The following is a 15,890-nucleotide window of genomic DNA, read 5'->3' on the forward strand; positions in this document are numbered from 1 at the left end:
TAAACCATTTAAATGCCAGGAAACAGCTACCTCTGAAATGGTATCTTTGGATTATGAAAACGAATTTGAAGCCATTCTTTCTCCCAGTTCCTAGGAGTGACTTATGATTCTCTTTTTTCCAAAAATGATAGCAAGCCAGTAAATTATAGCTAAAAAAGAAGGTGAAGGGAATATAGACTATCTGCCTATTTTGATCCACTGGAAAAATTATTTTCAGATTCATCAAGAGTTCATTTCTACCAATCTCGATTTTGGGGAGAAAGGAAGGTGAAAAGGATAGAAAAGGAAGGAAGGAGGAGGAGAAGAAGAAAGGGAGGGAGGAAGCAAATAAGAAAGGAAAGAAGGATTTTATGATATTCCTAATGGATTTCTCCACAAAGTGAAATGGACTATAAGAGTGGTCAACATGGAATAACTGCTGCCAAACCCTTTCTGCTTCTATTGTGGGCCCAAGAGTTCAATTTATTCAGAAGGAAATTGACATTTATTTTAGAAAGCATGTCTGCTAAGCTGATAGGTCTGTAATTTTAAAGTAAAAATTTCGTTTTTTAAATGAATGTTCTCTAGGTCCGAGAAATGAAAGCATACCACTCACTGTTCAGTTCTTTAAGGATACTAGCAAGTACCCAGGGGTTACATCAGTTCATGGGGTTTTAAAATCACAGATACTCACAGAGGAATGAGAGATACAGGATACAACTTCAGCAGGGGCACAGCCAAGCCTCATGGGAAACTGAAAAATATTCTTCAAAATATCCCTGAATCTGGTGATTTGCCACTGTAGAGACGTAGGTGTCTTCTCAGAAGTGGCCTCTCGTTGCCTTCTGCCTGGCTCTTCCTCCTTCCTGTCTATTACTTGGTGTGCAAAGCTAGGGAAAGGAAGCCTCTGGGTATCACCAGAGGCCCAGCTTCTGTGATCTCCTTTACCGCACATGTAAGAACCACATGGCCTCAAGACCCTCCTCAGTGCTGGATGCACAGGTCCATGTGGAATTATTAGTCTTGAATATTTTTCTGACAGTGAAAATGTTGTGAGAGAGTTTAATTCGATGTGACCTTCAGATTTTTTTCTTTTCAAATGTTGCTTGGACAGGATTTGGACTACCAAAAGTCCTTTTCAACTAAAGCAATGGAATGACCACAAGTAGAAAACAATTCTTATTTTGTCCCTATTTGCTTTTAAAGGTAATAGTGATTGTTCTAAAAGCATTGTTACAAAGGCTGTTCACTGGGAGTAGGACAAGATTGTCATGCTGTCATTAATCATGGCCTATTTATAAACTTTAAAACAATATCCATATATTTAAGCACTACTATATTTTATTGCAAATTGTGGATGAACTCATTTAAAAATTCCCTTGATTCAGAAATCTATAACCAGAGGGGATAATGATCATCAGGTCCAGTTTTTCCTCAGAGATACCCAATTATAAGAGTATGGGACTGCAGAGAAAATATTTATATGTTTCTACACAGCTAGAGCTTTCTAGGCATTTTTACTAGAATGTGGAACCTAAGCTAAAAAACAAGCCTCAGAAAATAAATTATGAGGCTGAGTGTTGTGATTCACACCTGTAATCGCAGCACTTTGGGAGGCCAAGGCAGGAGGTCAGTAGCATAATAAACCCCTATCTCTACAAAAAATAAAAAAGTTAGCCAGGCACGGTGGCACACGCCTATAAGTCCTAGCTACTCTGGAAGCTGAGGTGTGAAGATTGCTTGAGCCCAGGAGGTTCAGGCTGCAGGGAGCCATGACTGTGCCACTGCACTCTAGCCTGGGTTACAGAGCGAGACCCTGTCTCAAAAAAAAGAAAACAGAAGTTGAATTGTGGGTGCATAGATAGTGAGAACTCCGGAGAGACTGACCTCTGCAGAGGTAATGTGGTTACATTTTAAGGAGGCTAAGTGGAAGAGGGGGATGAGACCATCTCCATGGAGACATTCCTAGAGTTGTAAAGCTGGAGCCACTAGTCATATCTTTCCCTAGAGACACATGTTTACATCCCAAAGGGTCAGAGCCCAAGATCCTTCCCAAGTTGAATTTACATTAAGGAGATAAGATTTCTCCCTCCACCCTCCCCAGAGGCCGCAGAGGGGACAGCTTTCCCTCTCCTATATAATCAACCAGATTCGTGTTTTTGGAGTTCCTCACCTAGAGTGTAGACCATGTGTAGGATGACATCTGGTTCCCCCAGCATGCTGATCTCAATATTTTATCAGAACCTCACTGACTTCTTCATTCTCTTTAGTTATCAGTCTTATAATCCCTTTACATTTGTATCTTGCTTTACAGTTTACAAGATGCTTTTACATTTATGTCCCAGTCGATCCTCACAATAATATTTGCAAATAAATGGGAATTGTTAGGTGTTATACTATTTATATAAACTGGAAATATATTTCAAAATATATTTGAAATGAGATGTAAGAAGACTGAAATTCAGTATACATGTGGTGGGACAGAAGTTGTCTGGCTGTGGTGTCCAGGCACTTTTAATTGAAAGGGAATCTCTGTGTTATCGTGGTATCAGCAGCTATCAAATAATAGGCATTCCATCAAACGGCAAGGGTGACCTCTTCCAAGATGCACATAAACTGCTGCCTGTTCCTACTTTGGTTTCTGATAGTTATTTTTTCTCTTAACCAAAAGATAATTACAGATATGAAAGAACCTACATTAAGACAAAAAAATCTGTTTTCAAACTGCGTTCTTCAAATGCCTTCGAATCCTTTAAATGTTAAACAATAAACATAGACCAATGACAATTTGTAAGCACTTTCACATATCTCATTTAATTCTTAACAAACACATATGAGATACATAAAAATATCCACCTTTTACAGATGGAGAACTAAAAGCCGAGAGAAGGCCTGAGACCATGTACTTAGGAGGTGGTAAACCCTGGCCCTCCAAGTGGGAGATGAGGACTTCAGATCTCCTACGCCTCCTACGAAAAGGCACTAAGATTCTGGTGAAAAACCAATAAACTATGTGTTCCACCTAAAGTATTTTGAACCCTGAAATTTCAAAATTATTTAAATATATCATTTTCTTAAGTCTCAGACCCTTCGGAACACAAGTCCAGAGGAAGACAGGAAAGAATGCTGCTTATGAGCTAATGTCCCTAGCTGTGAGGCATGTCACCCAGATAAAGGGAATGCAGTGATGATTAACCTAATAGCAGTTCCTAAAAGACTGTGCCCCTCCCTGATTATAATTCATCTACGTACACTTATTAGGCACATTTTATAAAAATTCAACATGGCAATAGCAATACGAAAATGTTGATCATTGTCACAGAATCCATTTAGAGGCAAAAAGATAACTATTAAGATTAGTGTTGTAGTCAAAAGTGCAAACTTTTTACTCTGTTGAATAGAACAGTTTCTCAAATTGTTACTTCAAACTGAGAGTCCTTTGGTTCAGTAGGTCTTTTATCTGCCCTTTCTTTATCTAACACACCCATTCTTTTCACAAAACAGGATCTTCAGAGGCAGACTGGAAAACTGGACACCCAAGCCATGTTCAACAGCTCAGACCTCCACTCGTTCCCCTTGCATGCCTTTCTCATGGTTTAATGACAGCCGGAAAGGATCCTATTCCTTCAGGAACCTGCCTGCACCTACAAGTTCCCTTCAGCCTTCTCCTGAGACTCTAATTTCAGATAAAAAGGGGTCCAAGGTAGAAAACACATGGATTACAAAAGCAAACAAGAGAAACCCAAATCCCTCCTCTTCTTCAATCTTTGGAAGGCATTCTCAACTTATGTCTGTAGTCTGGATCCAAGAAACCAATGTAATAACACTGCAATAAACAATGCATGGTATTTCTTATGTGGGGAAAAGAAAGCCTCATTTAACTATCACCTTCTTTAATACTGTTTCATTGTAGATTGTACATTACTCTTTGATTTGCCTATCTTTTCACATATTGCTATTTAATCTCAGTTTGACAGTTAAGCCATGCTGGGAAAGATGCATTTGAATCATAGAACAGAATGATAGATCTGTTTACCCAGTATTCTACTTTAAATTACATTAGTAAACTATTTCACTGTGCTTCTCAAGATTTACTGAAAAGCAAATAAATTTGGGACTGAATATGAGTTCAGTACATCTAAGTGAAACTCTTTAAAACAAACCAATGATGACATAGCATCCTTACTTATTTCTTCTTTTAATATCAAACTTCTGTGTTGAACAACTGCTGTATAATTCTATCACCAAAGTTCTTTAACAGAATTAGGAAATATATGCATGGGTGTTACTTGTTTTTAAATGCATGATGGTTATTTCCAGCATGACACTGCAAACCTTATCTAACATTTTATTGAAACACATATGGTGGCTAACTTTCACACGTTGTTTGGTCTTCTTTTATCTGTGTTCGCTTTTCTTTCTCAAACAGAAACGTGATTAATGTTACTTGAATTTAATTCTTTTCAGTTTCAATTTAAATCTTTTCAACAGCTCAAAGGGTTTTGACTGGGGTACCAAATGGTAATGTTCATGTTAAATGTCCTGCTGCTTAAATGTTCTGCTGGCCTAGCTCCATGTGCTCTAACCTAGACTTCTTTTCTGAAGTTTTAGCAAACTTTGGAGTTTGTTCGGTACTGAATTCTCCAGCCTCTGGCATGGTATTTATTTTTGATAACCAACTAAACCCAGTATAAGGGAACCTAGTGGAAATCTAACAGTCCAATTCCTAAGGAAATGCAATAGAAACAAGATGGTGTTGGTCAAGTGCTTAGAGTTCCTGGAAATCCATCCATTTTAGAATTACTAGCAAAAGAAGTTTTGACAGCAGCACATCACTTTGGTCTTGAAACATTTTCGGTATTGGATCTGAGGCATCTAAATGCAATTCGAAGAATTCTGCCATTATCTTGCACTGTAGAGACTCCAGATTTGGTTAAAAATGTTTTTACAAGTGCAGCTACGTAGTCATTGTTGTTTGATTTTCATATCCACTGAATATTTTAATGAAGTTCTGGGGAAGTTTTATTTACACGCTCCCACCTCCCCCACCCCCAGGTGATTATTTGGAAACCTGTGTCTGTGCTGTGTGGCAGCCTCTCTGATGCTCTGCGGGTGCAGTGAGAGAGTTGTATTTCAGCATGTAACTACTAGTGTATTGTCAGGCTGTGACCTCCCCCAGAACTCATCATCTTGAAGGGTACATCCAGGAGAGGATCTGCCATTTCTCATAGTATTTATCATGGCCAACAATAAGCGATCCTTCCCAGGGGGTGCTCTAGCTACCTTTCTAATATGAATTGCCATCTGTTCCTAATAACTCAGCCTCTCCACACCATCTTGTATTTTTACTTACACTGTTACTCATCACGATTAGGGTCAAAGAAGATAGGCTTATTAATATTATTCCTCTGAGCAGTTGCAGAGGATAATGAATTCTGTACCCTTGAAGAGCGATTGAAGAATTGTCTCTCTAAAACATCTATCCTTTCATCACATGGAGAAAGCACCCAGAATTCCCTCAACCAGACAAGGTGCAGCATTCTCAACCGCTGCCCCATTGAAGGTCATCACCAAATCATACATGAATTTCTGCTAAGATTGTTTAAAAGAGCCCTTTTAGAGCTTGTAGACACACCTACCTCTTGCTCACTCACTGCACTCATTTAACACTGAGCTTCATTTATTTTTACAGAATTTTACCTTCAATGATGACTTCAGTCCCAGCAGTACCAGTTCAGCAGACCTCAGCGGCTTAGGAGCAGAACCTAAAACACCAGGGCTCTCTCAGTCCTTAGCACTGTCATCAGATGAGGTAATTCCGTGGCACTATGACAGAGCTGCTTTGTCAAATCTGACGTTTTACCCATGAACCATCACCAGGAAAATGTTTTTAGGGTAGATATTGCATAGAAATCATCAGGACCGTGGTTTATGTTTAATTTGAAGTCTCCATGATTTCTCTCCCTCCCGTTCTCAACAGAAAAGCAAAGCTTTCCAGGGGCCCCTTTTACACGTATATGTAAACACACATGATGGGGAGGCTGGGCAGTGCAGAGTTAAACATGGGGGAACAGCTCAGAAATCACATAGAAGTTTCCTAATTACTCCTTTCTTTTTTTCCTTGCCTCCCCTGACAACCACCCTCACTCCAAGATTCTGATACTGCCTCTGATTAGGGTGAGGTCTCTGATTGAGAATCAATAGTTTTGATAAAGAGGGAAAATAGCATGAGAACCATTTATTTAAAAACAAGGGTCAAAATTAGTATTGCTACAAATTATCAGGAGATAAATGTGTACAAGAGAGTCAGGAAATGAGGTTAGTGATTTAGTTCCTTGAAAAATGGAGGGAGGACAGAAGGCACCATAAATAAAGATATTTTTGCTCTAAATATTTGTTCTTACTATTTCTTTCTAACATGATTTTTTATTCACAAAACTTTTTTTTTTCTTGTAAGCTTTTCTGCCCGTATTCTTCAAGCTTGGTGCAATTTTAATTTTATTAAAATTATGTACTATATATGTTGTGTCTCCTGTTTCTGTAACACTTTTCTTCTTGATTCTTTTATTGCTCCCTCACTCAGAGCCTGGATATGATAGATGACGAGGTGAGCTATCAGTGGGCTGTGTGTGGTGGCTTGTGTGCTATTGTTTGAATGTGTTTTTTCGCTCTTTGGAGATGACTGAAAAATCAGACAATACAAGAATACCTTCCTCTGTAGTGAAGGGTTTCCTTGTGTTAAATAGCTTTACTCTCTGCCTTTGTCATATCTTAGTTTAAAAGATGTTCCTAACTTAAGAGGATCTCCGCATTGCACCTCCAGAGTTCCTTGATTTCTCTTCCATCACCATTACATTGACATGGTCCATTCTTCTTCCTCTCCTTTGCCTTCATCTCAGCTTACCCTATCCCTTCTTCTGTGTTCCCTGTGTGGGTCACCAAGGTGACTCCTGTCTTTCCTTCAAGACCTATCATCACCTTCATCTCCTCTCAGCTTAGTGGGTCTAGGAACCAACCTGTCCCTTTGCACTATTAAAAGGAATATTCTGCAGTGGACAGAGCCAGAAATTTAGAATAAACTCCTAACTATTGAGCTCTACCACTTACTAACTGTGTGATCTTGGGCAGATCACATAGACTTTCTCAGCCTCAGTTTCCTTGTTTCTTTTTTTTTTTTTTTTTGTTAAGACAGTCTCACTCTGTTGCCCAGGCTGGAGTGCAGTGGCACAATCTTGGTTCACTGCAACCTCCACCTCCTGGATTCAAGCAATTCTCCTGCCTCAGCCTCTCGAATAACTGGGATTACAGGCATGCGCCACCACCACACTGGCTAATTTTTGTATTTTTAGTAGAGAGGGGATTTCAACATGTTGGCCAGGCTGGTCTTGAACTCCTGGCCTCAAGTGATCCACCCACTTCAGCCTCCCGAAGTGCTGGGATTACAGATGTGAGCCACCATGCCCAGCCATTTCCTCATTTCTTGAAAGTAATGATGGATATTATATGCCCTACCTTCCTCACAGTTTGCTTGCTGCTCGAGTGAAATAATGGTTGTGAAACTTCCCCTAAGAAGGCTTGAGAGCTTAATGCTCTCCACTCACAAGTGAAAGATACCTCAGTATTTGTTAATATATTTTTACAAAATTCCAATGTCTTATTAGAGGATAAGTGATGCATTGCATATAGAAATTTATGAAATATTTATTTTCTACATCTTATAATCTGTCCAGACTGTTTTGATGTAAAAGCTTGCAACATTAGTATATTTTCTTCAATATTAAACTTCCTACATTAATAATGGTGCTTTTTCATTATGGGGAATTTCTAAACTTCTAAAAACATAAAAACATATAGGTAATAAGTATTTTTTCTAACACCACTAGAACCATTAGCTTATCATATTTTGGTTTAAACATAAATGTGGCTCTCATAGGTTAAGAAATTCCTTTTGATAGCATAATATGAGCCATAGTATCTTGGTCCTTTAACAACACTACGTAACATTCCTATCTCAGATCCTTGATGATGGACAGTCTCCCAAACACAGTCAGTGTCAGAATCGGGCCGTTCAGGAATGGAGTGTGCAGCAGGTTTCTCACTGGTTAATGAGCCTAAATCTGGAGCAGTATGTATCTGAATTCAGTGCCCAAAACATCACTGGAGAACAGCTCCTGCAGTTGGATGGAAATAAACTTAAGGTAAAGAATTATATGTCTGTCTTAGGTTACCAGGTATAATTTGTATTACTCATGTCACCTAAAATGTTTTCATTAGGTAAGAGCATTCTGCATATCTGAGAGGTAATTCTCATCAATATTCAGCAGAAAGGATCTTGAATTCTTTCTGAGTAGTAGATGAAGTCTCAGAAAGTCCATTAGGGGTTCCAAATCAAATGGTAGGCTGCTGATTAGGAGAGTGAGGGACCCACTCCATTGCTTCCACCTGGCAACACATGGTCCATATATTAACTCTCCTTACATCTGATGTAGTATGAGTTTTAATAATGGCCACTGTGGACTTTTTCATCACACTAGAATTAAGACCCAGATCCACGAATCTTCTTTTCCTTGTTCATTTCTCCTTCACCTCCACTCTTCCTTACACACCACTCCCAAACTGGGATGATGTTCTCCCCAGAAGTTTTTTCCCCAAATATGTACACACATCTTCCCTCCCCTCCATGGCACTTTCATTTCCACTTGTCCAGTCCATCTCTCTTAGAGACCAAGGTGGCATCCATCCCTTTGGGAAAGGGAAAAAGGTGCTTACAGCCAACTCCATGTACCCCCAAGCCCCACCCCCGCCTCAGCCCCCTGCTGGGCTGACGGGCAGACGAGTATCTCTTGACAATCTTGAAAAGGTTAGAGATCAATCAATAGCTTGTGAATATGAAGGCCCCATTGACAAGGCTGTCCCTGTTGGGGAGATAGATAGATGCATCCTGCTGTTGATTCTGAAGGTCACGAAACATTTAAAGTACATAAGCAACTCCCCTTATTCTGAATTCTAAGTTCATCGAGCAACCTCCTCATTATAATCAACTTCCTTTATAGGTCTGCCTACAGGGAAAGAATGGCTAGTCATGCTGACACGAGCATTCTGGCCCCAAAGACATTTTTGGTTCTCATTGTAATGAAAACATTGGCAGAAAGGAAGCCATTTCAATTCTTCTTGCCCTTCTTGGAGCCCTCTGTGACAGCAGGTGCTCACTCCTATGCTTTGAAAATATTGATGAGTTTAGCAATACCTTTACCCGTAAATGTCTACAGCCCAAAGGTTGGAGAAGTAGAATTGTGCCCTTTTTCCATTCATTCACCCATTAATTACTCATTTGGAAAGCATTTAATTAATGAGCTTTAGGGTATACTTTGCAAGGGACTTCAAAGAACAAAAGAAAAAATAAAGGGTAGCCCCCAGTGTGTTGGTTTTTAGCAAATGTAACTAGTTCTTCCTCTGTTCTTACCTCTTCAATGTTTGAATTAGTTTACGAACTTGGATATATGGTATGTTAACACCATCAGAGGGCTCATTGGTTTTCAAATTCAGTTTGTGTGTGTGTTTCTTTCTTAGGCTCTTGGAATGACAGCATCCCAGGACCGAGCAGTGGTCAAAAAGAAACTCAAGGAAATGAAGATGTCTCTAGAGAAGGCTCGGAAGGCCCAAGAGAAAATGGAAAAACAAAGAGAAAAGCTAAGGAGAAAGGAGCAAGAGCAAATGCAGAGGAAGTCCAAAAAGACAGAAAAGATGACGTCAACTACAGCCGAGGGTGCTGGTGAGCAGTAACACATACCCTCTTACAGATGATGGAGATGCTCCAAGAGAAGTCCCCACCTCTTCCTGCCCTGCTCTCCTCCAGAGGATGAAAAAGAAACTAAATGATAAGGGTAATGCGGCTCTAGGCCGGCTGAGGAACTGTGTGTTGAATAACTGCATTTTCTGCAATAGAATGCACTCTTAATTTTAACTACTAAAATAATCCCAAGCCACCTTTGGTTCATTAACAAACCAGAGATTTCATTTAAGTAGCTGTGTTTTGCTCTTCTCTAACTTACCAACATCTTGTGTTGTGTTGGGTGTGTTTTGTCACTTGGAGAACTAGTGTGACCCCACCCAAGAGCATGACACACCCTGGTGTTGTTAATGGAGCGCCGTGAATTTTCAGTGTGGGATCCTGAAATGGCAATTGCACATGTCTGCATGGCAGAGAGCACCCTGCCATGAGATCTGAGACCAGTACTTAACTTCTAGGACTGCAACACCTACTCCAATGTGTGGGAAAGATTTGCTCTTAATTCTCAGTCTGGACAGTGAGACCACCCCGCTGTGGAAACATGGGTGCTCTGCTCTGTAGTTACCTACTAAGGGAAAAGGCAAGCAAGTCATTCTGCTTGCTAGGCATCAAAAAGAAAGAAAATAAATTATAGCTATTTGTTAACCACTGAAAAAAGCAAAAGCCTTAAGAATGTGGATGTGGGTATTACCTTGGGGTTCTGAGGGTAATATTTATCCTCTAGATACGGCTGAACAAGAAAGAAAAAAATCAGACATTAATGCAGCCATGGGATATTGGGATCTGTTGACCTTGCTACTGCTGTGTGTTCAGCATTTCAGCAACACTGGCAAACACAACATAGTTCCTCTTCCCCCCACCTAACCCAAGAAATTGAACAGGAAATTGATTTTTAAGGAAACCACCATTTTCAGGTTTCCTCTCCTGGGGAACATTCTGGCTGGTCTTCAGCCTGCCTATGTCACAATCAGGAACTCATCACATATTTTCTACTCAAGATTTCCCAGGTGGGCCCAGTTAGTATTTTAACAAATGTACTTTTAAGAAAAATAGAAATACCAGTTAGAGGAAACTGTCAGTTAACATTTTAGAGAGATTTTGAATGGTTTTTCCGAACCATTCCTTTCCATACTTCAAAGATTCTCAATTTTACAGAAAAAGTTTCTTTAAGGCAGTGCATAGGTATACTTTAGTAGTGGAAGAACTTATACTAATTTTAAGCCAGCATTAAGGATTTCCATATTTCACCAAACTAAGTCAAGTGCAGGAGACTGGGGCAGAAGAAGGAGAAAATAAACTCGTTTTGAGAAATTTCATGTGATGAGGTTTTTTTGTTTTTTATGCTCATGTATCTGGTTCTCTTTGCTGCGTTGACTCTCAAAATGAGGTTATCCACTTTCCAAAGGACAAGTTTCAGAATAAGACTTGAGGCCACATGAATTCTTGGACAGTATTTTACTTCTTTTACTTTATGGGAATCTCTGCTCTATTCCCAGCATCTCGTATCTTCCACTAGAAGTATTCCATATTTAGAGCCTCGGCAAGGCTTTTGAGTGTAACAGATTAAGGGAACTCCCTTGTAGCCCCATCTTGTATTTTAATAACAGTGTGATTTTTTTTAATCTGAAAATCTGAATTCAGAAATTATCTAAACTGGACATTTTTAATTCTGTTTTAACCCCAAGGCCTGTTTTCTTTTCATTGCCAGAGTATTGTCGGTTATGCGTCAGCTCTTTTGTCATTAGGTACAGACCATTCATTCAATCCTCAGAAACGTTGACATGAAGTAACATTGTGTTTTACAGTTATCAAAGTCACCATTATGTTTTTCTGTCTGTCTTCATTAGGGGTATGATAATGAAACTGCCATATTGGATACTCTATTAATGTCTTGAGATGTCTGGTGCTTTGTTATTTTTTAACATCATGAGAAATAAGAAGCCACTATTAATGAGCGATACAATTTGGCAAAACTTTTCAAATACTAAAACACTAAATTAGTAAAAATCTGGTAATATTAGTGCTTGCTATTGTAAATTTTTGCCATTTTTGCTTATCTTTGGGGAAAAAGTGACCTGGATCACACTGGAAGTTTCACTGTATTCAAGAGTAGAAATAGAAGGATGATTATCTTAAGTTATGTTTACACTTTGGTAATATTTGAAAATGGATGTATATACTGGAAATGTCTGTAAGTGTCTTGTTTTTGCACCTAATTTATGATCTATTATATTGCATTTTCTTAAATATCTTAGAAGTATTTTTCTTTATAACTTTGTATATTGAATGTTTAGATAAATGTCCAACTGACAATGTTATAAATCAAATTCTTATTCCTTAAATCATTTAGTATTATAAGTATTTTGATTTTTTAAGTTAAATTATAGTAATTTTAGGCCGAAATGAGTTATTTTAACATTACCACTTAAAACGGATGAAATTGTAAAAGTCATTTGGTTTGATTGCCCCACAAAGCATAAGATGTAAACTGATTAAGGATATGAAAGCAAAGTGAAAGACCTCAGATCTTGTGCACATTTTGTTTTCCTATTATTTCTTTTATTGACTGTAGTGCATGATACCTAATCAAGGCTCCAATGTCTTGCACAATTCCTACTTTAATGCTAGTGGTTTTCAGTGTCCTTACAATTTAACACAGAATTGTTATTTCATCAACCTTAAAAACTGCAGTTTTTTATTATCAGAAAATGAACAAAAAGGGAATATCTGGTTGCTATGAACTGATTCCCTAAAGGAGAGCTCAGTATGATTCTAACAATAGCCAAAAGTGTTTTGGGGTATAGGTTATGCTTTGTTGGGAGGGAATGTGTGGTGAGGAGGCCAAGCTGCAGACAGAAAGCATTGTATGAGCTGTATCTGGGTCAGGGTTTCCCATTAAAGGATGTTAGTTTTATAACAGATTACTTTGTTTAAGACCATCTCCCTTCAAGTAACTCACAGTTTATGTAATACTAATCTCATTCTTTTTTTACCTGAATCAGGAATTTTCTGCAGAATGTTAAGTTAGGGAAGAAACCTCATTTCATCCATTCTAACACTCCTGATGAAGTCCCCCTTTAGTTTCATGACAATAAAGCTGTTCTGTGGCTATCATCCTTTAGCTGGGATTGACATTGATTTCACACCCTCAACATCACAAGCTTTTTTAACCCACAGCAGTTCATGATTGCAGTATGATAGGTACTAAAGCCAAACTCAGCTTTCAACTGGCACAAAATGGGACTGTCACCTTTTGCTCCATTGTTGTTGGAAACAAAGTGGCAAGAGGGAAAATGAGGAACCAGATTTACCTTTGCCACTCTCTGTGACCCTGTAATCATCACTAGCCTGAAATCTTAAAATATCCCAGTCCCAAGCTACAAAAATGGTCACAGGTGGTTTGATCTAGTACCTCGGCCGTTAGAGTTTGTGCTGAAGACAAATTTGTCTGGGTTCACTGTGCACCAGAATTAACATGTGCTTGAAAATTGCATTTTATAAAAGGGAAATGAAAATTTGCATTTATATAGATACTCTGATTCATGTTTAAGTATTAAAGGTTATGCAGACTAAACTTCAAGAGGAGATGCAGTGTTTAACAATAGTGTTCTAGAGGATTCTAAAGGAAGCTGCCCCAGCAACCCTGAGAGAACCATCTGTACTTTGGATATGTTGTAGCCCCATCATTACACTGAGATATTTCCATTTGAGTAACTAAAGGTACTCCTGACAGAGCTGGAGATGAGGGGCATTTTGGTGGGCAGTGGTCACTAGGGTTCACGTCACCTACTTAATGCAAAGACCTTAGTGGTCTCAGAATGAAAAGGTAAAATGGAAGAGAAAAGCACAGTCCTTTCCTATCTTTTCAAATTTACTTTTTATTAAGGATGTACCTGTGCACTATTCTAAAGCTAAGCATTTAAGGATAAAGTCCAGAAATAAAATGTCCATATTTTCTTTTCTTTTTTTTTTTTTTCTGTCATCTGTCACCCAGACTGGACTGCAGTGGTGCCATCATGTCTTACTGCAGCCTCAAACTCCTGGGCTCAAGTGGTCCTCCTGCTTCAGCTTCCCAAGTAGCTGGGACTACAGGCATGTGCCACCACCCCCAGCCAAAACATCCATATTTTCTATTAGAATGGTTTACATTATGATGGGGGATGGGGAGCTGGGGGAGGGCTGTACATTCCCAAAAGAAAGTAGTGTTATAGGAAATCCAAATGCGCTTCAGTGATTCACTCCTGAAAAGCAGCCTGGGTATGTTGGCAGATTTTGTTTGCATTTGTCTTGCGTATTTAAAGTCTCAGGAAATCTAGTCTTGGTCCAAAACACTGGAGAAAAAAATAACACCAGACAAAACACATTTGAGTAACTTGAAGTAGCAGCATAGAATAGGCCCAACTAAGAAGTTGGAGGGGCAAAGAGAAAGCCGACAGAATCAGCTTCTCCTGGAAAGTGAAAGCATCAAGTTCTATTTATGGTAGACAGAGGGTCCTTATTTGCTTGTCCGTGATGTCTATGTGGGCCTATTGAGGGAATGGTAGTTACTTGAAGGTTCACATATGTAAGCGTGTGGACCCAGCACAGTCTGTGACCTGATTCCAGATCCTCAAGAGTGGAGAAGGAAAGAAATATGGTGATTTCCTATGCTTGACCCTAACCCAACCCCAAAACTGCTAGGGATTCAACAGTGAGTAAGATGTATGGAATAAGAGAACAGATAACTTCTCAACAATGTGCATGCCGTTTGTGTAGATGTTCAGAACTACATATGTGTGAATATCACTCCCACCTTACACGTGCACACACACTGCAATCACATGGCATTAAAAAATATATTGTGTATGGAACTTGGCGAGGTCAGTCAGGACCTGGAGCTGTAATCATAGCCTTATTGCCACTTCTTGCGTTGTGTATACATTGAATGGCTCATAGATTTTAAGAGATTTTTTTATTGTAAGTATTTCTACTAAATGCACTTATCCTTCTATATGTTTATATATTTTGGTAAAATTGATTTATCAGATACTTGGTATTTTAGTAAGAAAATTTCCTCAAATATGTGGCTAATGCTTTGATGTCAAGATTGCATATTGCTGAGTTGGAGCTCAGAAGAAATGTATGCAGCTAAAAATTGCACTGTGTGTTCTTGTGAATTTGCTCACAATTCTTAAATGACATAATTGGTGGCTGTGATGCTTACAGTCACTGCCTACTGGCTCTCTTATGATGAATGTTGCCATCATATGATCATTTATTTACTTTTTGTGCAAGCGATGGCATTTTGGTTGTTGCCAAAAACAACACAAGTGGTTGGGAGTGTATGTTGTTGGAAGGTGTACACTTCTGTTTCTTTCAGCTGTATTATTTATACACCCAGGTTTTCTGTTAAGGATGTAATCATTCATTCAAGAAAGAACAATTGGCAAGAAATAATTAAATTACCTTAAAAAGAATTAAGAGGCACTCCAGCCAGATAACACCTCCCAACAACATGAAATTTAGTTAGTGCTTAGTGAAATTCCTTAAATATATATGTATATGTTTTCTTCAACATTATTTAATATCATAACTACTGCTTTTATATTTTTTAATGGTGTTGCAACCACTTGTACACCTGCTACACCTTACTGACAAAACTGGGCAGCTGAAAATAAAAGAGAATAAATTCTATTCCACTGTAAGAAGTTGATTTCTTTTCAGCTTTCTTTGTATATCAGTAAAGAACACGAATTGTTTGAAAATAATTTTAAGTCTGATAAGTATGGATAGCATGTTACCTAAGCTTTTAATTTGTACATTTCGATGTCTGATCATTTGCATGGAAGAGACAATAGTGCCACGTCTGAATTGTTCTCTTGTGCTTGGTTAATATGTACTTCTCTAGATTGTTCAAAAAGTTTCAAATGACATTCCTTACTCTTTGGTTTTCAGAGGCATTCAAGCAAAATATCACAGTGGTCTTTTGTTTTCTGACCAATCTAACAATACCTGTGATTAAATTTAATTTGTTAGTGTAAATAAATTTCTTGCCAATGAGTATTATTGTTGTTAGACAACGAATGCAATAAAAAGAAATACTGAGGTCTGTTGAAGCAATTTTTTTTCCCTCTTCCATTTT

At 38.6% G+C, this 15,890-nt stretch overlaps 1 protein-coding gene across 8 annotated transcripts in view; it reads left to right on the forward strand.

Annotated features, from left to right (window-relative positions):
* The window catches only part of PPP1R9A (protein phosphatase 1 regulatory subunit 9A), a 384,760-nt gene extending 368,907 nt beyond the window's left edge, over positions 1-15,853 (forward strand). For 3 of the 8 annotated variants that reach the window (XM_057302912.1, XM_034964481.2, XM_063606311.1), the window contains exons 16-20: positions 3,484-3,682; positions 5,672-5,791; positions 6,563-6,586; positions 7,995-8,177; positions 9,550-15,853. In XM_057302912.1, coding sequence (XP_057158895.1) covers positions 3,484-3,682; positions 5,672-5,791; positions 6,563-6,586; positions 7,995-8,177; positions 9,550-9,762 — 739 coding nt within the window. In that variant the 3' untranslated portion in view covers positions 9,763-15,853. Of the gene's footprint in view, positions 1-3,483; positions 3,683-5,671; positions 5,792-6,562; positions 6,587-7,994; positions 8,178-9,549 lie in introns of those variants that run through there. The other 5 variants (XM_034964482.2, XM_063606312.1, XM_034964485.2 and 2 more) reach the window with 4 other exon arrangements.
* The last annotated feature ends 37 nt before the right edge of the window (positions 15,854-15,890 follow it).

This window comes from Pan paniscus, chromosome 6 (genome assembly GCF_029289425.2).
Source record: "Pan paniscus chromosome 6, NHGRI_mPanPan1-v2.0_pri, whole genome shotgun sequence".
In the NCBI taxonomy this organism is placed as follows: Eukaryota; Metazoa; Chordata; class Mammalia; order Primates; family Hominidae; genus Pan; species Pan paniscus.